Raw genomic sequence first — 26,174 nt, 5'->3', positions numbered from 1 at the left:
ATGTGGGTGGGACCAGCTGGGTCTGGATCTAGCCCAATGGGGGTGGAGCTGGCCAGGTCTGGGTCTTGTGCAATTTCGACGCACATGTAAGTGGACAGGGACTTGACTCTGGTTCCCATGGTGCGCCCCAGACTCTGACAGGAGGAAGATTTTCATATACATTTTACTAATTTTCTTTCATCTCTCACACTTCTATTATAGAGAAAGGGGAAACAGCAATATTAAAATATCTCCACTAATTCACTTTAAAAAAATGTATTTTATTTTTTACAGAGAGGAAGGGAGAGGGATAGAGAGTTAGAAACATCGATCAGCTGCCTCCCGCACACTCCCCACTGGGGATGTGCCCACAACCAAGGTACATGCCCTTGACCGGAATTGAACCTAGGACCCTTGAGTCCATAGGCCGATGCTCTATCCACTGGGCCAAACCGGTTAGGGCAATTAATTCCCTTTTAATGTGCACGAATTTCGTGTACCCGGCCACCAGTCTGGGAAATAAAGACAGTGTTTGCTGTGCCTCCCAGAAAAGAAAACTGCACTTGCTGGCCAGGTTTTGGGAGCAGCTCCTGAGAGCACAGTCTCGGGGCCCCACCCACGTCGTGGGAGGACGGAGACTGAGGCGCGCCTCTGAGCAGGTACCAGGGAGAAAAGCCACCGGCAGGCAGCCCCGCCTCTCAGGGAATAGCCCCTGCTGGCCTTTCACTTACCGTACATTTAATGCGGCTTTTCTCTCCTTGCTCAACGGCAAATACGCATCAAGCTGCTGGCTAACCTCCCAGAGGGAAGTGCACTCTGGCAGCGAAAGCATCGCCCACAGAAGCTGCTGCGCCCAGCTGCCTCCACCCGCACCGCTCCCAGGGACGGCGTGCCATCTGGGAAACCCTAGCTTGACGTGGTTAAGTGTCTCACCAAGCTGTGCTCTAAGGGGTTCTTCTCTACCTTTTGTGTCACCATCTGAGCAGCTGAGGCTCTAACAGGCTGGACGCTGACAGGACTTAATGCCATCACACACTACGTTACCCTAGGTGCGGGAGAGAAGGGTCCCAATCTCTGTGATTACTGCCAATGAACTAATACAAAACGACCCAGGCTACACGGCTGTCCCTAGTGATGACAGAGCTCCTCCTCCCTGTGCGGTCTCCTGAGGAACAACGAGCCATGGCCGAGGGGCAGGGAGAGGGCGCCTTCCCCTGTCGAGAAGCCTTAGGGTCGGGCATAGCCATGGGCTTCAGAGCGACTCACCTGTGCGGGGTGCCAGGTTCGTTGTGCACCAGGGGCAGGATGGCCTCTAGCACCTTGCTGGCCGACCCGGGGAGCATCTCCAGCACCTTCTTGTCAATGGCCATTTTGTCCACAATGGTCTTAAAGTAGCGCAAGGCACTGACCACCTCCTTCTCTTTCTCCTCCAGCTTGCTCAGGTTCTGAAAGGAAATGTTAAGCAGAAGGAAGGAGAGACATTAAAGGGAGCTATTTTATAAAAAATAAAATAAAATTTCCTGTCAACTATTTTGAGATTGATGCAAATGGCAAAAGGCTTCTTGCTGCAGCAGCCAAGCCACATTAGCGTTCTAAGGACCGCAATCAGGACACAGAGGCTAGACCTGAAGGAAAAAGAGGGGGATTGGACCAAGAAGGGCTGTGCAGAGACTCCTGAAATCCCTTCTTGGAAGAGACTGCTGGCCGGAGGCCTCCTCCGCCACCCTGACACAGCACACTGATCTCGTGAAGTGCAGCGAGGACTGAACTGCCGATGCTGGAGGAATGGGAGAGAACTGACAGCTAAGTCCCAGGGCACTTATCTATCCAGTAAATCTAATCACGAAACCCAGGCCTTTCCAGGATCCCGGGGGCTGTGTGAGACTGGCTGGAGGCCTTGTGTTCACACCCATTCTCCCAGAACTCCTCACAAGATTCCTACATTCAACCCAGAGACGCAGCCCCCTCCCAAAGAAGTACCGGGCTCTCCCTCCGAAGGACCTGGAGACCCAGAGTTAGAAGGGGTGGAGCTGGGGTGAAAATGTGTAAAAGCGGAGCAGACACGACCCTGTCACTGCTCGAGCAGCGAGTGCGGCTGGCACTCCTGGTCCCGCTGCCCTGCTCCTGAGGAAAGCCCACCTCAGAGGACGAGAAAACAGCCCTGCGCCGCCCGGGGTCAGAGTCCCACACAACCCTCCCCTGGACTGCGGTGCCTGCAGTCCGGCAGCGGGCGGCACCCTGGTGATTCCTTTCTCTAGACCTGCCCCCGCGTCAGTGACCCAGGCCCCGCCGCCTGGCAGGGGAAGAGAAATCAAGGCTAACCTATGAAACAGACAATCCCCAAACAGACCATCTGCTCAAGTAGAACTGATGGCACGTCCATGCGAATGCAGAGTGGCCTATAGGAGGGGACACCGCCTGTGGCCTCTCTGAGGTGCGGGGAAGACAGAAAGAAAGCAACTGTGGGCAAGAGGGTAATTTCTAGAAAAAGTTGATTTCAACAATAATCTGTAAACAGATAATTAAATAATATATACTAAAAAGTGATGACTCTGACTGCCTCTTTTCCTCTAAAATGATGGAGAACGTCATTTCAAATAAAAAATTCAATAGTGGCCCTGGCCGGTTTGGCTCAGTGGATAGAGCGTCAGCCTGCAGACTCAAAGGTCCCAGGTTCGATTCTGGTCGAGGGCATGTACCTTGGTTGCGGGCACATCCCCAGTGGGGAGTGTGCATGTTTCTCTCATCGATGTTTCTGGCTCTCTGTCTCTCTCCCTTCCTCTCTGTAGAAAACCAATAAAATATATTTAAAAAAAAATTCAATAGTGGAGGCACTTATTTAGTGGGAATATCAACAGAAAAACATATAAATGGGATCAAGAAGTCAATAGTGCCTTTAGTCAGACGATTGTCAAAGGTCCGATTTAATTTCTCTCAATGGGTACTTCCTAAGGCGTTCTGTGGACACGTGGACAGAATTCTCCATGGGGAGAGGGAGCACCCTGAGTCCTGCCATCGAGCCTCTCTGCCCTTTCTCTAAGCCTCTCTTTTCTTTTTTTAAAAATATATATTTTATTGATTTTTTTACAGAGAGGAAGGGAGAGGGGTAGAGAGTTAGAAACATCGATGAGAGAGAAACATTGATCAGCTGCCTCCTGCACACCCCCTACTGGGGATGTGCCCGCAACCAAGGTACATGCCCTTGACTGGAATCGAACCTGGGGACCCTTCAGTCCGCAGGCTGACGCTCTATCCACTGAGCCAAACCGGTCAGGGCCAAGCCTCTCTTTTCACTCCAACATACCTGTTTATTTACTGCCTCTTCCCAGAGGCTGGGCACTTGTTTCCCTACCTCAGGACAAGAGCTGCCTGCTTCACCGCCCCCACTAGGGCCTCAGGAACCCGAGCGTGAAGGAATCAAGGTGCCTGGGGACACCAACTGTGCCTGGAATCATGACTGGCCAGCCTCGCTAGAGGACTGTGACCACAGCCTGGCCATCTCAGATCAGGACGTGGGAGGAGCCCGCCACAATGAAATGTGGGGAGGAAGCAGGAGATACTTCAAGAGGTTTGCTGGGGAGCATGTGGCTGCCCTGAAGCCAGGAGCCATCCAAAAGGGGCCAGGCGCTTCAGAGCAAAAAGAACTTTTCCGTCCTTTGTAGGAAGATCAAACGAGCTCGCAGAGCCGGGCACCCTGGGCTCCTAATGAAGGAGTGACAACTTAGCAGAATCAGGTTTCCTCCATTAACTTCCCGGCAAATTCCACTCCCAGATTAAAGGCCTCTGAACACTGCATTCCCCTCGCCCTGCAGCTGTCAACTGGCTTCCTGCAAAAGAGCAGTCAGTCAGGGAGTTCCAGTGGGCTCTAGGTGAGCACGCCCTACAAGCAGGACCCTGAGGCGTGGCTTTGCTGGAGCGCCCAGCCCAGAACCTCCGTGGGCAGACGCATCCTCCTGCGGTGCCTGCCATGGGGGACGGGTACCACCATCGCCCAACAAACCTGGCAACTACAGGAGGGCAGTGGTGCTGCGGAGGGCATCCGAAGCCACCACTGGGCTTGGGACCAGTGGGCTCCAGGCTCCTCATCCGCAAAAGACTCCCAACTCTCTGTATATTAGGGATAATAAAAGCGTTTGCACATGGTTATGGTGAGGAGTAAATAAGACAGCATGTAAAATCACCCAGGACAGAGGCCGTCCAGCAGCTGCAGATGAATCTGAATGTATATATCGACCCCGAGCTGCAACTTCCCATGTATTTAAACAGGAAAGCCATGCATATAAACTGCAATAACAAGGCAATGTATATGGAAATATTCCCAAGTACTGAGAGCTAATAAGTAATAAATAATTAATGTAATAAATGACGGACTTATAGTAAGATTTCTCTGACAGTCTTCCAAGTTCACACACTCTGGCAGCTTCCCAACACGTCCAGTCATGTCTTACACAACACAGTCGTACTCCCTCTGTCTCATCAGGTGACTTGGGGCAGAGCATGGTAGTAACTCAGCCCTTCTTAAAGGGCAGCGATCAAAAGCCGAGCAACATTCTTCCTTCGGTAGAGATCACACTGCAGCTCCCTGCTACAGACAGGGTTTTTCAGCTGCACCCACTGGCATTCTGGGGTGGGTGATTCTTTGTCTGGGAGTTGGGGGCTGTGCTATGCATTGAGGGATGTTTATCAGCATCCCAGGCCTCTTCCCACCAGATCCTGTAGCTCCTGCTTCGCCTTCCTAGTTGTGACAACCAAACACGTCTCCAAACATTGCCCCATGTGCCCTGGAGTTTACAGGAAGCCCCGCTAAGTGAAGGGCACTTTAGCATGCAATCTCCACTCTCCCCCACCCCCCATGACCTCTCTTGAAGAAAGGGGAGGGAATTCCAAGAACTGAGTGGCTGAAGCAGTCTCTTATCGGAGCTCACTGGGAGAACACAGTTGTGAGTAAATCATTTTACCCTGTGCTGCCTGGACCAGTGTTAGACGACACGGACACACTGCCTGGACTTCAGGAAGAAATTCAGCTCCAAGAGGCTGCTACACAGAGCATCATAAAAAATAATTGGTGCAGACCAAATCTACTTTATTCCTCTTCTTCAGTCTGGAATTTGGATCAATCTGGCAAACACTCAACATTTCATGCTTACTCTTCAGCCTCCTGTTGTTAACAGATGGGGCAGGAAAAAGGATTGTTCAACAAAAGACTTAGATTTAAGACCTTTATTTCCTCCACTTTTAACTAGGGTTTTAAGGTATTCTGCTGAACATGAAAACAAAAATAGATGCACTGGCAAATTCAAGAATGACGTGTTTACATGGCAGGGCAGGGCTTGGCCAGTGGCGCTGAACTGATGATGGCTGTGGGCCCTGGCAATCAGAGGATTAAAGACCTACTAGTATTTGTCCACAAGCCTTGTTTTTAGTTCATATTGCTAAAACTGATTTTGTTTTTATGTTTAGTTATGTGTGGGGTTAACATTTACATTTGAGAGATATTGAAATATAAACTCTGGCTTCCATAAACAGGAAAGGTGGCACCTCGAGAGTTTTGACTCAGAGGTCAGACAACCTTGTTCCAATCTCAGCTCACCATCCTCCGAACATTTACTATCTCTACAGCCTCAGTTTCCTTTTCTGCAAAGTAAGCCTCCACCTCCCAGGGTTGTTCTGGGGGTTAAGCAGGAGAAGCAGTGAAGTACTCTGCACGGGGCTAAGGAAAGGCGGATAAATGTCAGTGCCCAAAGCCGCCTGGCTCTCTGAGCACTTGGGTCTGTGGCTGCTGCACAGCCTGAGGGCACCAGACACTTTAGGCGCCCTTCCTTTCCTTTGCGATTCAGAGCATCTTAGCAGCTCAAGGGAGGAACGGCTGAGCTCGACAGGTGAGATCACTCACTTCCTCCAGAACCCGCTGGGCCCAAGCAGCACACCCAAACCAGCCCCAGAGAGGATCCCCGAGCTGTCACCGTGGAAGACTGCACTCTCTCCAAAGACCAGGGGGGCTTGGATAAACTTACTTTTACCCAAAGTCCCTTGGACTATTTTCTGAACAATTAAGCCCACAGTTGCCACCCAACTGAACACAATGGTACTGTAATAGATGTTTTTCCATCCCCAAAACCATGGGCCAGGATTCTGCAGTAGAAGGCAAGGCAAACCCAATGTTCTTAACATCACACTGACCTTCTGCCTTTGAGACCTGGAAGCCACAGCACTGGTGGACATAAATTCTACTGCCTGCTGCTCCAGATCCAAGGGGAGAGGGTAGCCCTCTGGTAGAAATCTGTCTGTTGCCTCCTGGAAGAGAGGAAACCTGGATTCCTACAGAGCTTGAAATGGCTGTTTTAGGCTGAAGAAGGGGTTGATGAAATCAACAGCTATGTCAACACATCTGCTTGACTGGCCTTCTGAGGTGACTAGTGCTTGAGGACACCTCTGGTGTCAAGGATTTTTCATGTCTCAGAGCAAGGGCGTTCTGGACATCACAAACGTCCCCGAGTGTGTGGGGCTCTCTAGGGCAGGGAGGCAGCACCTTGAATGTGAACATGATGCATTGAGCTGTTTTAAGTGCCCAGAGATGGCACATCTGGAAAAGGAGAACTGTTCTAGCCACGGAGCTCGACTCTGATTAACATGAGAAACACTCACACCCTACAGGCTCCCATGTCACAAGAGCGCGGGAGGCCCCCTGCAGCGTGGAACAGTGTGGAGCCGTGTCTGTGCCAGAGCTCAGTGCCCGGGAACGGCGTGCAGGGAGCACACACGCTCACCGCCGAAGCAGAGCGGCGCCAGAGGCAGCTTACTTTGCTCACAGGCTTCTCCAGAGTCTTCACAGACACGTCGGCCGGTTTTCCCTTCTTGGATGGCGTTCTCTTGATTTTGGGCGAGTGGAATTTGTCCATCAGCTTCATGGTGAAGGAGGAGAGATGAGAACGCTGGGAGTCTGGAAACAAAGAGGGTGCCGACCGTTAGAGGCAGGTGGGAACTTCACGCACCTTTCGTGGACATGAGCATCGTCTCAACGCGAATCTTCCCCCCAGCTGTTCAGAGCTACAAAGGAGAGGAATAGGGACCCCTTAAAACAATTCTGATAACATGTTTCAATATTTGCATTTTCCGTCTCTAGGGTAGGTTGTTTGGATCTGTAGAAGTCAGTCAGTCGAAATAAGTAGGGAAAAAGAATTGGCAAATATTCCCAAGTGTCCTTATGGAGTCTGTATGATGATCTAAGCAAAGTTCAAGCAAGCTGGCCAAGGAGAATGAACACCAAAGCAGACTCACAAAAGTATAGGAGGCATGAACTGGAGAGAAAGGCCCTTTTGAATCAACCTCTTCCCTCATCTTTTGGTTCAGGAGCTGCAACAAGTGACAGGGGCAAGGCCTCAGAGTTGGCAGTGAGGCTGAATAGAAGTAAGGTGTTCAAAACCCGCTGGGACATAGTGAAAGCCTGGGTGGCTTTTCCTGAGATCAGGAACAAGACTGGGTGTCCGTCCCTCTCACTCCTACTAGATGTTGTACTCCAGTATTCCAGTAAAAGCCATCCAGACTGGGAAGGAAGATATAAGACTATCTCTATTTATAGATGATGTGATCTTGTATGTGGAAGATCCCAAGCAAGCCACTAAAAAATTATTAGTACTAAGACATAAATTCAGTAAGGTCACGGGACATAAGATTAATATACAAAAATCAAATTCATTTTTATACAGTAGCAATGAATATTCCAAAATGAAATTTTAAAAAGCTTCCATTTACAATATCAAAAAGAATAAAATACTTAGGCATAAATTTAATGTAAGAAATACAAGACTTACACACTGAAAACTACTAAACATTGTTGAAAGACATTAGAGACAATCTAAATAAAAGGAAAGACAGCCCATGTTCATAAACCAAAAGACTTAATATTGTTAAAATGCCAAACACCACAAATTGATCTACAGATTCAATATAAACCTTATTAGAAACCCAGCTTGCTATTTGGGGGTGGGTGGGTAGGTTGGGGGCAGAAATTAGCAATCTAATCCTAATATTAATATGGAAATACAAGGGTCTCAGAATAGCCAAAACAATCTTGAAAAAGAAGAATAAAGTTAGAGGATCGACACTTCCTGATTTCAAGACTTACTACTACGAAGTTACAGAAATCAAGACAGCATCGTACTGGCATAAGCAGAGGCATGTAGAACAACAGAAATAATTGAGAATCCAGAAATAATCCCATGTGTCTATAGCCAATTGATTTTTGATAAGGATGTGAACACTATACAATGAGGGAATTAGTATTCTTTCAACAAATGGTGCTAGGACAACTGGATATTCACATACAAAAGAATGAGTTTGGGCCCTTACCTCACACCATACACAAAAGTGAACTCAAAATGGATTAAAGACCTAAATTAAGAGTTAAAACTATAAACTCTTAGAAGAAAACATAGGGATTCAAAGTAGGTAAACTGAGGTGGTGTGATTTCTCCAGTTCCCCTCTGCCCTGTTCTTCTTCCCCACCCAAGCTGGGTGGGGCCCCTACACAGTTTATACTTCCTTCTTTACACTTCAAAATGAGGTGACTGATCTAATCATTCATGTGCTAGTTAAAAGAGTGAGCTTTGTAGGCACACTGTTTGGGTTAAAATAGTTCCAAGTCACTTCTCTAAGTCTGAAGTTTCCTTGTCTGGAAAATGGCACTGATAACACTGTTCTTGAGATGGCTAATGTGATGCAGATTAAATGAGAGGCTGCCAGTAGACACTGCCAGGCACCTGCTCAGTGCAGGGAGCTAACCTAACCACATGGTTTGGGTGAGTAGCAAGGCTGATGGAGCTCTGAGCGCTGATTTTACCAACTGCCTGCAGAAGTTGCATCAAGCTATGCTACTGTCCTGCACACTTACACACGGTCCGAGGAATGAAGGGCCTTACAAATGCCGTCCTCTTCCTCCAGCACTGACCAGAGGTCTCATCGGCCCTCACCTGTTCATCTGTTTCACACCCTGTGCTTCCTCCTGCACTGCGCCCGTTGCACTCCCCCTGATGCTGGTCTCAGCAGCCTAAAGTCACAGCACATCCTTCTCCAGGTAGGTTCCAAGTCAGATGGGAGGTCAGAGCAATGTACTAACCTGTGACTTCCTCCCTGGCAAGTAAGACTGAAAGCAGGGCAAAGAACAACACGCACAAATGGGGAAGTCTAGGCAGGATGCATGATTTCTTTGGTTTGCTTTGGGGGTCAAAGGTCTTCAGAGACATGGGCTGGGTGAGCCAACTCCCAACTCCTCCAGCCTGCTACCCCGCGTTGCTATATGGGCAGGCATGGGGCTGAGCTGCTGGCCAGATTTACATCTGTGCCATCACAACCACGGGCAAACCAGGGTAGGCAAGGTGTGGAGGCCCCCAGATACCTCTCAGGTTCCTCCTGCACCTGCAGGGCTGGTTCTGATCACCACCGAGGACCAACTAAGGGCATCTCCCCCTGAGAGCAAACTGAACCCAGGCATAGCACTCCCTCTGCTCTGCCCCAAGTTCTGTCTTGGGCACAGCTGGGACTCAACATCAGCATTTAAATAAAGTGCTGGGGCCTCCCAACAGCCAGCTGTCGCACATGACATGACACCGCAAGTGGAGAAAGCAGGTTCTCTGTAATGACACCAACCCCCTCAGCTCTGGAATCAAGAACAGCACGAACCAGGGCAGATTCTAACTTGGAGGTTGCTTGTCACCTTTTCCTTGAAATAATGGGTTAGCAACACAGGTTACAAGTGACCTTGCAAGGTCATTCGAGCTGTGCCTCTGAGAGATGATAAAGCACAATGACCAGTGACAGCAGGTGGAAGAAAGCAACAGGGGGCAGCTCTCTCAGGGTTATCTTGCACACACAGCAAGACACACACACACACACACACACACTGCCCGCCCCTCCTCCCACGTCCCTCACGCACATCAGTCATCTGGGGCAGGTGCTGACACTGCGGCAGTGTGCAGGGTAAGCCTCCCCAACCACTCTCATATTATCCCGACTATTCCCTTAGGAAGCTGCACTGCAGATTCTGTGTATGTGTGTTTTTGGAGATATTTTAGCACTGAAATCAAAACAAAGTTTTAGAAGATTTCATACGTACATATGCAGACGCTCCTTGACTTAGGATTGGGTTGCATCCCAATAAACCCAACAGGTCCCCAGGATTCTGACTTTTGTGCTTATCCCTTCCTTTTTGTGACGGTTTATCTCTAAGTATAGCTTAATGTGTAAGCCTGTGAGCTTCGCATACATGGTAGAAGACGGTAAATATTCTTTTTTTTTTTTTTTAAATATATTTTATTGATTTTCCACAGAGAGGAAGGGAGAGAGACGGAGAGAGATAGAGTTAGAAACATCAATCAGCTGCCTCCTGCACACCCACCACTGGGGATGTGCCCGCAACCCAGGTACATGCCCTTGACCGGAATCGAACCTGGGACCCTTCAGTCCACAAGCCGACGCTCTATCCACTGAGCCAAACCGGTTTCGGCGACGGTAAATATTCTTATGCTCCCGTGTTTCACTCTCCAGTTGGCCTGACAATTGCTCTGCGGAAGCAGAGGTAAGTGCTTTCATTCTTGGTGCTGTGGTGCCCTGTGTCCGGTAAGACCAGCTTTACCTATCCGCTCTCCTGCCAGCAGGCAACTGTTTCCAACTTTCTAAACAGCGCTACCCTGAACATCCTCACATGCCAGCGGAACATGTGAAAGTTTTCTCTGACCAGAATTGCTGGATGATAGAGCACATACTGCATTTAACCACTAGCAAGGTGCCAATGGCTCCACACCCACCAACATGTGGGATTGCCAGACTCGCACACTTCCACATGGCCATGCTAACCAAAGGAAACGGAAGCCGCTTCACAGGAAAATGCCACCAGCCGGTGTCTCATTGTGACCTATCAGATCTGTGAGAGCAACTTCAAAGGTCACTGACAGAACTTAAGAAAACGAAGCCAGACTCACGCAGTGGCATTTACACCACCGAAGGCCGTGAGCTCCCTATGACTAACCCATCTGCTGCTCATTTCTTCCAGAGAGTGTGGCTTCACAATTTGTGTAGAAATGGTCATGAGAACAGGCATTTCCTGGGGCAACCATCCCAGGCCTTCAGATGCATGTCGTCTACCAGAGAGAAGGAGAATGGCTGGAGGGGAGGCATTAGCTCACAGAATCAGGTCTCAAACAAAACCACACCAAAGCCAACCAAGTCCACCCCAAGTAGCCTGCCAGGTGTCAGCGTTTGGTGCGTACATTTTCAGCTTGCCCCTGGGCCAGGCTTAACAACCATCCCTGCCCGCCGCTGACAAATGTGCAATCAACTGGCCTTTCAAATGTCACTTGTGGCAGCAGCTGGGATCCCAACTTAGCACTGGTTTCTGTCGGGGCTCAATTTCACCCTGGATGGGGTCAGGGTCACGGTGGACAACACTCTGGCAGTGCCCATCTTGATAAACGCCACACTGTCAGTTCCTCGTCTCGTACAGCATCCCGGGCACAGAGGTGTGCAAAGCTGGCAAGGACTCCATCTCTCCAACCCCACTCACCTAACCCATACCCGCTCTCTCAAATGCATAAAAGGACAACCAGAGAGCAGAAGTGAGGACATTAGGAGGAACCTTTTTAAACACAAGGATTTCAGATTTTCACTTATCTAGAATTTGCTGACTAATGTAAAGATAAAAACGAGAGGAGGGCTGAGTGGGTCATGGGCATGGCAGGCGCACGCAGGCTTTGGAGCAGGGCAGTCTGTGTTTTAACCTGAGCTCAGCCACGTACTTGGACACTTTTTGCCTTTCTGAGCCGAAGGTTCCTCATCTCCAGAACAAGCGTAACCTCGGGACCCAGGAGGACTCCAGGTGGTCCTGTATGAAAGCACTGAGCCAGGGGCCTGATAGAGCAAATGTTCAATAAGTAACAGCCACTACTGGTATTTGATGACACTGCCAGGCTTCTGCCAACACTTAATAAGGCAAAAGCTAAAAATACTCCCAGCCTAGCAGAAGGAAAGCAACCTGATGTTTCATTTCCCCCATCAGCTTCCATATTAAAAGGCCCCGTCTTACTCAACACAGAGCTACTCATGTTAACACAGAAGGCTCTTCCTCCTGACCTGAAAATCTGCCCTATTACCCATTTGCTCAGGAAGGCTCCTGAGAACTGTGGCTCCGCTGTGGGGTGCTGATGGAAACACTAAGTGTATTTTTCTTTTCTTTTTCAGCAACAAATGTAAAACAACCTCATTATAAAACTTCAAGCCCTACAAAAATACGTAACATAGAAAGTGAAAATCCTCATAGCTCCACATATGGCAAAGCTGAAGTATTTTTTTCCCTTACCAACACGCTGCAGGTATGCCTCCATGCAAGCACGGTGAGGGCTGAACGACCCAGCTGAAAGGCAGACCACACACATCATACCAGGCCCCGGATGGATGGTTTCTCACCTGCTCTTCAAACAAGGCTGCACTGACCCACGCCTCATGCTGACCTCCCTGGGCACCCATACAGTGAGACAGTCTCCTAGAAATGGAATTGTTAGGTCAAAGGTCCGAGCATTAAAACCTGATAAGATCTCACCCAGCTGCAGTGAGCTGGGTGCAGGCCAGTGGGGACTGTGCCAGAGTGAGGCTCGGGGTGCAGGCCAAGGAGGTGGCGAGCTGGGAAGAGGCCAGGCCCCCGGCCCTGCCACCCACAGAAGACACCAGGCTTCACCTTGGATTTGAGCTCACTCTGAAAGAGCCATCATCTTTGTTCTACTTGCTTAATTGGTAAGAATTTAAAAGATTCAGGATTGAATAGACATTTCAGAAAAGATGATATCCAAGTGGCTAATAAACAGATGACAAGGTACTTAATTCCATCTGTCATCAGGAAATAATAAATTAAAAGCATAAAGTGACACCACTACACGCACACTGGGACGGATCTTAAAAAAAGGAGCACTAAGTGTGGGCGAGGGTGAAGAGCAGGGGCGCTCCGCAGTGCACATACGCTCTCCAGGCTCGCGATGCCTCTGCTGGGCACACAGCCGGAGAAAGGCCCCTGCCAGCTCATCCTACGACATGTGCCAGGAGAGTGGAAGCAGCACCACCCAGGCGCCTGTGGCCAGGAGAGGGAAAGGTGGCAGCTTCACACACCGTGGAATGCCGTGTAGCGGGACAATGAATAATCGAAGAGGAATGACCCTCACAAATGCAGAAAGAAGCCAGACACAGAAAATATATGTTGTATGATTCCAATTATACAGGTACAACAACAGGCAAAATTCACCTCTGATTTTAGGAGTCAAGGTAGTGGTTTCTGGTCAAGAGCATGTACCTCAGTTGCAGGCTCCCGGGCCCTGGTCAGGGTGTGTGCAAGAAGCACCCAATCGATGTGTTTCTCTCACATCAATATTTCTCTCTGTCTTTCCTTCTCTCTTCTACCCTCTCTAGAAATCAATGGAAAAATATTCTCGGGTGATAATTAAAAAAAAAGAAAAGGTAGTAGTTATGCATGAGGGTGGATGGTAACTGGCAGGGGACACAGGCAGTGAGCTATGGTCAGTTTCTTGATTGGACTGTGTTACACTGGTGGTTCCATCTGTGAAAATTCTGCAAGCTGCACACTTATGAGAGATGTGATAAGGACTTTTCTGATACATGGCATATCCAACAATAAAAGTTGAAATAAGCTAGACACAAAGGTAAAAAATTCTTCTAAAAAAGAGCCCACATAATTTTCACGAGTCAGATGAAGAAAATCCTATCCCCTGAAATGAACAATGCATTGCACCTGCTCCTTGCTTTCCTATAGTCTTCTCAACCCAGCTCCGGCCCGCAGGCCGGATCCGGCCCGTTTGAAATGAATAAAACTAAAAAAACAAAGACGGTACCCTTTTATGTAATGATGTTTACTTTGAATTTATATTAGTTAACACAAACACTCCATCCATGCTTTTGTTCCGGCCCTCTGGTCCAGTTTAAGAACCCATTGTGGCCCTCGAGTCAAAAAGTTTGCCCACCCCTGTCCCAGAGTGATCTTATAAAATGCCAGTCCTGTTCTGTTGCCCTGCTGCTCGAAGCCTCCTGTGGCACCCATCCTCACTGAGAAAAAGCACACCCTTCAGAGGTCTGCAGGCCCTACAGATCTGTACCCTGCGCGTGGCACTTTCAACCCCACCAGCCCCACACCCCTTTGAGAGTGAACCCATCCACAAGAAATCTGCGCGCTGATGGCCCCTCAGGGGGAGGCCTGACAGTGCAGAGTGGCTATGAGTGGATGGGCAATGTAGTCTAATCCTGGGACTAATCTGGCTCTTAGAGCAAATTCCATCCTTTAAGCAGGCCTTTAGCAGCTACCAAGGTAGTATTTTGGTTCTCATCTCTCGTCTTTTTTCCCAACTTTCCGAATTCAGAGCAGAAAAGAGGTTCTATTCATGGGTCCCTGAGATCCTGATGACAATCAGCTCTTACTCATTTTGGAAGCTGGCACTTAGCCCAATAACTGGCATGGTGAAAATAAATACTTACGTGCTTGTCAGTGAACAGAGAGTTAACGGAGAGATTCTGTAATGACTGACAACGGCTACATTCAACCACTCCAGAGTGTGGAGAGCGACGGCGATGGGATGCTTTATGGTTTATTATGATTCTCCAAGCAGTGCCAACACACGAGTCACAGACAACTCAACCAAGAAGTTTCTCTGGTGGGGTGCTCCGGTTTGGGTTACCTGGGGTCACAGAATGCTTGTTGTCTAAGCTACTTCCAAGGAACAGACAAGAGAAAAACCGTATCTTTCCCCTCCCCGCTAAGTCTCTAGAGGACAGTGGACTCGCTGGGCCAGTAACATCCAACAGAAACACAACGTGAGCCAAATGTAAGTTTAAAATATTTTTTAATTAACCCAATTTATCCACAACATTATCATTTCAACATGTAACTGAAGAAAAACTGACAATGAGAAACTATACCCGTGTTTTTTTTCATACTGAGTCTTCAAATTCTGGCCATATCTTTCCCGTCGGCACACCTCTGTGGGACTCCCATTTCCCACGCTCTGCAGCTCTAGGCCTGGCCCTCAGTGTCCCAGCTGGGGAGGCTGGGACTTAAGACCCCGCCTTGGGCCAGGCTGATCTTACTGCTTCAGGGTGTGCTGCTGAGGTCTGGGAAATGCTCAGCCTCTTCTCAAAAGGGCAGACCGCACGGCTGTGACAGAAGAGGGCGCCTGCTCACCCTCAGGCTGGGCTGGAGGCCCAGGACCGGGCCCCACATGCAGGCAGGTGCTGCGGGCTCTCACTCTAACCAATACTGGCACAGGGACATGCTGGACGATGGACCGAGGGGACGACACTGGGCAAGCACTGGAGGTGGAGTGCAGAGTAGAGTAGTGTTCCAGCAGAAAAACTTTGACAAGCACAGCTTCCCAACAAGCAAAGGGATTTTTTTTGGTGGCAGGGACCATGGACACACATGGTGGCACGGACGTCCTATCCTACTGTGGTAAAAGGTAGCAAGGAGCAATGCTGACCTCCACACATGGCCCAGGATAGCCGGTGAACGCTCACTGCACCCCCAGTTCTAGTGGAAGTGAAACCTCAATGGTGTGACTCGAACAAGTGTGCTTCCTGGGGCCTTACCTTTCTCACCGGTACAATGGGGAGAACTAGCCTCACCTCGCTGGGCTGTTGTGAGGATGTAATCAACACACAGTCACTCAGCGCAGTGCCTCACATCCAACAAATACCATCTGCGGCTGCACAAGTGTTTCTGAGATAACTGCTGTCACTTTGGGAGGACAATTTTTATTTCACACACTAATTTAAAAATAGAGATGGTTCCTTGATTTGAGCATTTTTTACATGTTATACTTTAGTTAAAAAAAAATATAACCCAATTCTACAAACAGTAGAACAGAGATGAGGAGAAGTTAAATTCTCGGTGACATTGTCTGGGCCAGGGGTCCTCAAACTACGGCTCGCGGGCCACATGCAAATACAAATATTGTATTTGTTCCCGTTTTGTTTTTTTACTTCAAAATAAGATACGTGCAGTGTGCATAGGAATTTGTTCATAGTTGTTGTTTTTTTAAACTATAGTCCGGCCCTCCAACGGTCTGAGGGACAGTGAACTGGCCCCCTGTTTAAAAAGTTTGAGGACCCCTGGTCTGGGATGTTAGATCCAACTGAACCTGATGGGCAACTGCCTCTCAACTTTCAGCAACATAAGAAAGAAGAGAGGAGAAGCCACTAACTGAAGTATCCCATAGGATTTCAACAGAAGCCTCAGCCTCCAGCAAACAAATGCTTCCATGTGAAGAAAGCCTGCGGGCGGTCTCCTGGGAAGCACCCCACCTTCAGAGAGGGCTCTGAATTAACCCACACAGTTTTCCCAAGGCTTCCTCCTCTTGTAAAATAACACACAGCCCTGGCCCGTGTGGCTCAGTTGGTTGAGCCTCCTCCCTTGCACCTAAGTATCTTGGGTTTGATTCCTGGTCAGGGCACTTGTCCAGGTTGCGGGTTCAATCCCCCAGTTGGGGTGCATATGGGAGGCAATCGATTAATATTTCTCTCTCACATTGATGTTTTTCTCTCTTCTTTCCCCTCTCTCTAGAATCAATGAAAAACATCTCCTGGGCTGAGGATTAAAAGATAATCACACACGGATACCCCAGGAGGAGAGGAAAGGCCTCCTCTGGATGGAGAGCTGCGTTCCCTGTCGAGCCCAGCTCAATGGCTAGATCAGTAGCTCCTGCTTTTAAATATCCCACTGGAAGCTGGGCCCTCGGCGGGAAGTCCACAAATTGTCCCTGATCCTTACACTAACACTGCAGGGAAGTTTCTTATTAACACGAGATGAGAAAACCAAGTCACAGGGCTCTAACACCACACCCCACCCCACGTATGTGATGTCACACACACATCACAACAAGACCGCAGTGGCCCCACCACGGCCGTGAGCCACTCCAGGTCAGCTAGCCTATCCGCAGGGAGGCCTTCTGCCCAGGAAGCCATTCTTTCCATTACTGTTTGGAACTGACCTAGAGATTCTTAAAGCCAGAGATGTCTGCAGAGTTTTACTCTGGAGACCAGAGGGGTGGGGGAGGGATAGAAAAGTTTATTCTGGGTCAAGGCACATCACATTTCAGGATCCTGGCCGCAGCAGGAAGCGAGTCCGCCCTAACCTTTGTCCTTTAGGTGGAGTTGTTTGGAGCAGCCTCCTTCCCTCAGGAACTTGTATGTTAGGACTGGTGCCAGTTTAGAATTCCAATGCTCCTCAAGGGCCACAAGCATATTCTTTCGCATCATGTCACCAGCAGAGCAGCCCGCTCTGGGGGCAGGCCGCAGTGATGGGCGCACCTGTGCTGGTGGCATGGACGCTGCTGCAGAGACTCCGTGGCCTCAGCTGCACTAAGCACCGCTCAGGGACTCTGGGAACTCATTATTTGTCAGGCCAGCCTCTGGGCTTCCGGAGGAAAAACAACATTTTCATTTGTCAGTGAGCACGTAGCCATTTATTTATGTCCAGGCACCAGGCAGAGGAGCTGGGAGCCACAATCCCAGTGGTGTGGGACCTGCCGAGTGAAGAAAGTGGAGGGACAGGGGCCACCGCAGTCCCTTCCCTCCCTGGCACCTCAGGGAGACGGTGCAGAGCGGAACTTTACGGTGTCTGCCTTCTCTCATTCATTCATTCCACAAATATTTCCATGCCAAGCATTTGGAAGGGCTGGGCTCAGAAAGAGGAGACACAGCTCCTCCCTCCAAGGAGCCCCCAGGTTTGTAGGGAGACCGAGTGAGGAGTGCTGGGGTGCCAAACAGGCCCCGCGAGATCTCAGAGCCCTGCTCAGGAGAACGGCTTCGGGTGCCAGGGTCCTTGAATGGAAATCCAGGTTGCCCCCCAGGGTGAAGGGAGAGCTGAGCTTACAGGAACAGCTCCAGGCTTTGGGTGTTTCACACGGGGCCAGAGGCAGCAGAGGCAGCAAATGGATGGTTGGGAAATATCTGAAGACACAGAGGGCTCTGAATTGACCACTTCTCCAAAGGCACCATTCTGGCCTCCCAGGCCTGGGGTGGGGTAGGGGAGAGGCAGCCGTATTCTCACCGTTTCTCTGGAACAGAAGAGAAGGGCTGTGTCCCCACCCCTGGCTTCCGACTCAGATGGCACATCCTCCGTAGCGTGGGCCTCCTTCCCCCTTCTTTAAGCTGAAGCCCAGCACATACGCCGTTTATTAGATGTGTTCACAACTTTGATCACCAGGGGAGCAAGTCATCACAAGAGCAGAAGAAAAGACTTCCAGGCCAGGACTGCTTGTAAAAGTGAATCACCCCCTTCTGGAAACGTCCAAGCAGGGGCTCACTCACAGAACAGCACATCAAAGCCCTCCTGGCTGCGCTAGCGCCTGGGCTAAAAATACTGTCAGTGGTGAAATCTCAGCCATCTCCTGCGAGGGGCGAGGCCAAGTTTATACACTGGCGCTCTCAGCTTGAGAGGTGGGATTATGAATGAACCAAGCCCGCAACTTGGGCATGTGCCCTTGACAGGAATCGAACCTGGGATCCTTCAGTCCACAGGCTGACGCTCTATCCACTGAGCCAAACCAGCTAGGGCTGATTTCACTTTTAAACAGCCCCCAAACCCACAAGCTGCAGCAGAATCTATATTCCAGCGATGGCTGAAGTTGCCAAGGTTCGGCTAACAGCACTGGGAGGAGGAGGTTTTCTGAAGTCAGAGGATTTATACCTTTAACAGCCTGAGATTTGTAACAAAAAGGCCTGTATGTTTTTAACATCTAGTTCTCATTGGCCAGGGCTCAAGATTCCCTCTCCTGGACCTTGGACTCAGTCAAATAACATTCCTCTAACTCCAAATTCTCTTTCTTGTTCAGAACTAGGAAACCCACCCCACCTCAGGGAGTGCCTTTAGGGGCAACCCTGTTGCTTTACTCTAGAGTCCCCAGAGCAGAAAACGTGTGCATTTTTCGAGAAGGAATCTCATTTCCCCTTATTCTCCCTCAGCAGTGGTATTCTTTAAGTCTAGAATCGAAGTTCTTTTGAAAGGACCAAACAACCCCGGCCAGTTTGGCTCAGTGGACAGAACGTCGGCCTGCGGACTGAAGGGTCCGGGTTTGATTCCCGGTCAGGGCACTTGCCTGGGTTGCAGGTTCGATCCCCAGTAGGGGGTCTGCAGGAGGCAGCTGATCAACGATTCTCTCTCTTCGTCGATGTTTCTATCCCTTCCTCCCTGAAATAAATTAAAATAAATAAATAAATAAATAAATAAAAATAAAGGACCATCAGCCCCGAGGAGGCAGCCTCCTTCCTGCCGTCTGTGTGAAGCCTCCACCTCAGCATGTCAGGGGGAAGGACTGGACAGGCCACAGGGGAGAGAAAGACGCGGAGGCCCGTCCTTTCAGCCAGCGGCTGGCATCAGAAGGCACTTTCCTATTGAAACAATGTTAAACACTGAATGCAGGCCCGGGCCGCCCACACATGGAGCGCAATTTGGCTGAGCTTTTCCACTAGCTTGACGCTGGGCATCTGGGTCCGCAGAAGGTCCATGGCTGAACGGGACTGCAGGCTCTGCCCTCAAGTGGTTTATGAGCTACCAAGGGAGGAAAGCCATACACCCAGGGCTCCAACACACCACAGGGCGAGTCAAATGTGGAAAATAAAGGGTTTATTCCTGAGAGGTCCAGGGAAAGCTCATGAAGGAAGTCCTGGAGTTGTGAGCTGAGCCAACCTTGCAGGATCCTCTGTGGACAATGCAAAGGGATGGGGTTGAGCTGGGTGAGAAAAGCAGTCCTGAGAGAGAGACCTGACCGAGCCGGCACTGGTGGGCAGATGTGTGTCTACTTCTGCTAACAGTTACTGCAAGTCACAACCCATTAGCAGGTCCCCAAATCAATTCTGTGGGTTAAACATGAAGCAGAACAGAAAACAGCAGAAGGCCCTGAAGGTGATAAGGCTAAATCCTATTTCATGAAACTTATTTTGATTACAACCAACTTGAACTGCTGAAGACCCTTCTCCCTCGCTACACAAGGAGGAGCTGCTGCAGGCCTAGCGTTTACCCAGTCACTAGGCACTGGGTGGGCAGCCTGCCCTGCTCCGAAACTCAGGATCACGCACCAACAGGAGGGTCATTTCTCAGGGCAGAGGCTATTGCTGGCTTTCAAATGTTTGTTTTTTTGTTTTTTGATGAGCTAACACAGTGTTTATTATGTGTTCTTTCAAATGTTTTTTGACCACAAACCACAGTAAGACATGGATTTCTATTAAAATCAAGTACACAAAGTATTTAAAAAATCTAAAAGATTCAAATTCAATTTCACTTCTTTTTAATATGTATTTTTATTGATTTCAGAGAGGAAGGGAGAGGGAGAGAGAGATAGAAACATTAATGATGAGAGAGAATCATTGCTTAGCTGCCTCCTGCACGCCCCACACTGGGGATTGAGCCCACAACTTGGGCATGTGCCCTTGACCGGAATCGAACCTGGGATCCTTCAGTCCACAGGCTGACGCTCTATCCACTGAGCCACACCAGCTAGGGGTGATGTCACTTTTTAACCCACTGTAATAATTTCATGACCGAATACTCTGTTACTCCTTCCCTAGGTGGCAGTGGCGAGAAGGGGAGGGCTGTGCAGTAGACGGCAGAGTCGACATGACTGGAGCTGGTCAGCATGACATTCATTCCCCACTGACACGGACCAATTGATCAGTCCCCGTGGGAGGGACCTGGAACTGGTTTTAACTAGTCCCCCAGGTGACTGGAGCACACTCAGACAGAGACTGGGGAAAGCAGCACATCTGTTAGGAAGCTGGGGAAGGACTGAGTGCAAGCCCAGCAGAGCCCACTGCACACAGAGTGACAGGCAGGTGCCTGTTAGCAGGGGAAGTTTTCATCTCAGGCCAGGACATTCCTCGGGATAAGCCCTCCTGATCGGGAGCTGGGTTTGTAAATGCTGAGCCCAGAACAGGCCGAGTTAGCACAGCCATGGGCTTGGTGGGGTAGGCCCAGGCCAGCTCCCCAAAGTATGAGCGGTCCCCACTGTGAGGAAATCTAGAGCTCCACACCTGGTCAAGGAATAGCCTGTTCTCCTGCATGAGGTCCCCCTCCTAGGCCTGTAGCCACCATGGCATGTGGCCCTGATGTACCCTGCTGACCTGGGCATGGCAGGAGCTCAGAGAAGTAGTAACTGCTTGATGGTGTCCCGGTGGTAAATGTAAATGTCCCCACGAGGCTCCAGGCTGAAGGTGCCAAAAGAGACCCCACTCATCCCCAGTCCTCTCCAGAGAAAGCGGACGCGGGCAGAGAAGGCTGACTGTCCGAGCTGTCATGGCACACAGCACTTTTCTAGCCCAATACAAGGGCGATGCGGTGACAGCTGTGGAAGTGGGGTGTTGGCCAGAAGATTCTTAACCAAATCTGGGGAGGGTGCTGAGTGCTTGGGCCTTGGTCTGGCTCTCCCCAAAGGCGGGCTGAGACCAGAGTGCAAGCCCGAGTAATTTGTAATTTCCGAGGGAGGTGCAGGAAATGCTGGTGGAGTGGGGAGTGAGGAGGGAGGGGGGAGCAGAGAAGGGGTGTGCTTTAATGTCATCTTTCAAGGTGGGAGATCACACTTAACCCTGGAGGAAACTGGTTTCAACAGAAGCCTCAAAGGTTGACTGCCAATGGCCAGATTTTCATTTTCTTCCCAGAGGGCGTTGGGGTGTGGACTGAGGAAAGGTGTTCCTGGCAGAGAGAAGAGCATGCTGGGAAGGCCTGGGCCAGGAGGGTCGTGGTGAATCAGGAGACCAGACAGAGGTCAGTATAGTAGCCTGAGGGAGTGGCAAGAGCAAGTAGTACCACCGAGGCCAGGCCAGGAGGTGGGTGCTCCTGGGCCAGGGGCCGACAGCTCCTGAGGGTGCTGGGCAGTGCATTTCCAGTGGGAGATGTAGCACAGGTTCTCGTGCTCTCGTCACCTGCTGTGAGAGTCCATCAGAAATCTAAACACAGTGCCCAGCAGGGTTCCTTTCACCAGAGATTCATTACCAACATACTGGTGGTCTTGATGTTCAGACAAAAACTGATCCCTCCAACCCTGCCTTACAGAAACCACCACAAGGCAAAATCCCCATGTGCAGAGAGCACAGGAAGTGAGAATAAAAAGGAACTTAAGACAGTGTTAGTCAAGGATTACCTATAACCCAACCTATTCCACCTTACAGTCTCCTTCAAACGGCCCCTAATTTATTAAGCACTTACTATGCCAGCCCTGCCAGGCAGACATTACTTTAATGGCCATTTTACTGATGAAGAAACTAAAGCTCAGAGAAAATAACTAGGTCCAAAGTCACCCAGCAATTGGGAAACAGCCTGAACTCAGCTGCTCATTTGGGCTACAAGCTCACTCTCTTAATCATGCCATCCAAGTGTCTTCCTTAACGAATGGATGGGAAGTCAAAGAGAAAAGTGTGAGCAGGAAATGCCTACAATAACCTCTTTCTGCCCAATCAGAGCAGCTTCTGCTCCAAGCCTGGCTGCCCACAGGGATCCCTCCCCTCTCACCCAGAGGAAAGAAAAGGCTGAGCGAAAGAGCTGGAACTCCAGGGGTCTATCCAGAGTGCTCTTCCCACCGACCTGTGCACCTCCCACACCGCATGGAAAGGCCCTGCGCAGGGGCCGCCTCCCCTGCAGGCAGTGTCCCCACCACAGCAGACGAAGCCTGAGAGCTGTGCTAACATCTCCAAGGCAGTGGAAAGACTCAGGGATGCAAGTGGAAATAAAGAGAGGACTTTATCTGGCTTCAAACAAACCACTTCCTTTGATAGGTGCAGATGTTGTCCGGTCACAATGGACCACTAGTTCAGGACACTTTTGCAGGAGTAACTAAAGAGTACCCGAACCCGCCCTGGTCCTCTTATTCTGTCCCAAGGTTGTCAGTTACCTGGGACTAAAGCCCCAGAAAGAAAGTGGGGCGTGTGGTCACCATAGCAGTTTGCCGATTTATAGACAACAGGATACAGCAGATTCTTCTAATGTTGATGAGATGCCACAGGAATTTAACTCTTGTTGACTTCTGTTAGCCTGTGGTACAACTGGTTTGTTATACGTTGGTTCACAGAAGCTATCTATGACATTAAGTGAGGACTTAATATACAGACTTCATTTATCCCACAAATATTTACAAGATGCTTGCTGTGTGCAAGACACTGGGGTCAGCTAGGGAACAAGCCCAAGTCCACTGTGACAGGCACATGTGTGCAAGCTCTCATCACACGGATGTGCACACAGCTGCTCGCTGGTGTTTACTGCACTGTGATAGGCACATGTGTGCAAGCTCTGATCACACGGATGTGCACACAGCTGCTCGCTAGTGTTTACTGGAGCAGCAGCAGCACACCTGTGTTTGCCAGCAACTTTCTTCTTTAACCAGGATTTTCCTCCAAAATTGACTGCTCTGAGAAGTGAGGTATTCTGCATACAAGCAAAGGTACAAGGTGCCAGCAAATAAAATGTTACCGTATTCACTGATGAAAGGAACAGTTAATGTCTCTCCAACTAAAGTAGGCATAGAACATAACTGAAAATGTAAAAAAGTAACAGACAACATTTCTTTCCTCCTAAAACTATTTTAGTAACTTGGTGCTCACAAGTCTTGAATGTTATTCCAGGCACAAAGTAAACAAACACCAAGTGACATTTTTAGCAGTCCATTTTGCTTCAGGAGGTATACACAGGAAATGCAGAAGCAAAAACAAAAGCTAAAATGCCCTACCCTCAGAGGAAAAACGTAACCAAACTACCATAACATTAAAAACAGAACTAAAATTAGCTTCTCCCCACCTAAGGGTCCTGCGAACAGCATCTGCCAAGAGCTGGCCTCCTCTCCCCTCTGTCAAGCGAAGGGGAGGGCAAATGAAAAGCAAAAGCAAGCGGCCAGAAGGCAAACAAGCAACCCATCTGCCGTAGGCTTGTCGTTAACACTCGAGTGGGCCCGCACCAATCCCACAGAGTCACTCCAGGTCAGAACAAATTCTCCTCAATCAAAATTACATCATGGGACTTGACCCGGTGAGTAGAAGCAGAATTCAGAGTTCACACCAGGGCACAGGTCAACAAGCTCTTGTCCACATTAGTTAAAACACACACCTAGTAACGCATCTCACACACTCACTGCTGCTTCTACTCAGAGGCAGGGTCAAGGCAAACCACAGAACTGATGTGCAAAGTGTCAAAGCAAACCTCTTCATGCTAGATGTTTGTTTAGGCAACACTAAAACGCAACAAAGACGACGGCTTAAAAGCGAATAGGATCAGAAGCTTGGGACACAAAATTTACTGCAACTTAGCGATCGTCATTCGGTTCGAAGTTTCCTGGTAGCAAAGGGAAAAGGTATACAGGATGGGTAAATTCTGACCATCCAAAGAAAATGTATCAACTCCACAGAAAAGGGAAACTTCTCCCGGTACATTTCAGAAGGAATTCCAAGAAGGATGTAAAGTGACACTGTGAATTGGGTTTCAGTTTTACAAGCTCTACAACATTCTTCAAATAACCACTTAATATCTGTATCAGTGAAGGCACTTCTTAGGGAAGCTAAGCTATTAGTATAGCCTGGTGTGTTGTTTTCAGGAGTGCCAACTTAACACAGAAAAACCCTTAAAAAACTTAATGGAGCCCTAGCTGGTTTGGCTCAGTTGATAGAATGTCACCCTGGGGACTGAAGGGTCCCAGGTTTGATTCTGGTCAACGGCACATGCCTGGGTTGTGGGCTCGATCCCTAGTAGGGGGTGTGCAGGAGGCAGCCAATCAATGATTCTCTCTTATCACTGATGTTTCTATCTCTCCTCCCTTCCTCTCTGAAATCAATAAAAATATATTTTCTAAAAAAAGAACTTAACGGAAATACGGTTTTCCCCCACCCATTTTTGGCAGAAATGAGATGTCGGTCACGTCAACATTGAGTTCTGAGTCTAAATTCGATGTGGTAAAGTTCTGATGACTAAGGTCTGACACACGTCCATGCCCGTGGGGATTGTCAGCATTGCTGGTACTAGCAGGGACTTAGGGTGCAGAAGAAATGCCTGGAGGCCAGCCTCCACGCTGAGGGAGGGGAAGAACCAGGCGGCCCACTTCCCCCTCAGAGAATCCGGCCTCAAAGAGCCCGAGGTTACACAGGGGGCTGGAGGCCGGGCTTCACCATTCCCCCAGCTGTTTATGAGAACTGGCCAAGGTCTAGGGCAGTAGCGAGACAGAACAGGGCAGCGGGCACAGACAGACCAAAAAGCCAGGCATGCAGCACCGGTGGCCTGTGGTGAACAAGAGAGCCATCACCACCACACTGCGGCCCCGCCACGATGGGACTCCTGACAGGATGGGCACGCGGGCCATACAGGAAGTGTGGATCGTGAAGCCTCTAGAACAGTGGTTCTCAACCTTCCTAATGCCGCAACCCTTTAACACAGTTTCTCATGTTGTGGTGACCCCAAAGGGGTCGCGACCCACAGGTTGAGAACCGCTGCTCCAGAAGCCAATCTCCGGGGGAAACCAGGCTCCAGGGGCATCAGTTGGAATGAAGGGACCTAGGTGGGATGTTTTCTTGGGCTGCAGTTCCACGGTAACCAAGCAGGGACAGGACTGTGGGTCACCTGCGGTCAAGCTGGCTCCACTACGATCTGGTTCTGAAAACTTGGACAATTAATTCAACATCCCGTTAGCAAAATGGAGAAAACAACAGCACTCACCACAAAGGGCTGCTGCAAGTAATAAATGAGAGAACATGTATTTAACTGAGAATTAAGCTTTTTTACACAGTAACCACATCAGACACTAGCGACATGTCCAGCAGCCCCTCTCTGTCCAGGGGGTAAGCGCAGGGCATGCAAAGCAGCAGCCCAAGCTCGAGCCTCCACCCTCCGAGGAAAGGCCTCTGGACCTCCTCCGAGTGACCTTTGTGAAGCGGGGATACCACACACACACACACGCTGCATCTGGACGCTGCATGTACATTTTCCCTGAGCCGCTGGAGCCCAGGCTTCATACATTACAGCATGTTCCCTTGAGCACTTAGTGAGCAGTTCCTAAGAATAGGGAGACTGTTGACATCACCGCAGAACAGTACCAACTTCATTAAACTTAACACTGACACACGTGTTTATCTAAACTACCAATCCTATTCCACTCTTGTCAAGTGAACTGACAATTTAAGGTCAATTT

General features: G+C 49.5%; 1 protein-coding gene across 10 annotated transcripts in view; it reads right to left on the bottom strand.

Moving 5' to 3' along the window:
* Positions 1–26,174, bottom strand: part of RAPGEF1 (Rap guanine nucleotide exchange factor 1) — a 90,831-nt gene that overhangs the window by 53,136 nt on the left and 11,521 nt on the right. For 7 of the 10 annotated variants that reach the window (XM_015567836.1, XM_006754178.2, XM_015567847.1 and 4 more), the window contains exons 2-4: positions 6,780–6,919; positions 6,160–6,273; positions 1,246–1,424 (exon numbers count right to left, since the gene is read on the bottom strand). In XM_015567836.1, the coding sequence (XP_015423322.1) occupies positions 1,246–1,424; positions 6,160–6,273; positions 6,780–6,919 (433 nt within the window). Of the gene's footprint in view, positions 1–1,245; positions 1,425–6,159; positions 6,274–6,779; positions 6,920–13,765; positions 13,772–26,174 lie in introns of all 10 variants that reach the window. The other 3 variants (XM_015567857.1, XM_015567871.1, XM_015567855.1) reach the window with 2 other exon arrangements.

Source organism: Myotis davidii, unplaced genomic scaffold (genome assembly GCF_000327345.1).
Source record: "Myotis davidii unplaced genomic scaffold, ASM32734v1 scaffold651, whole genome shotgun sequence".
In the NCBI taxonomy this organism is placed as follows: Eukaryota; Metazoa; Chordata; class Mammalia; order Chiroptera; family Vespertilionidae; genus Myotis; species Myotis davidii.
Note: the sequence above shows the minus strand (reverse complement) of the source record. Positions and strands in the feature narration are given on the sequence as shown.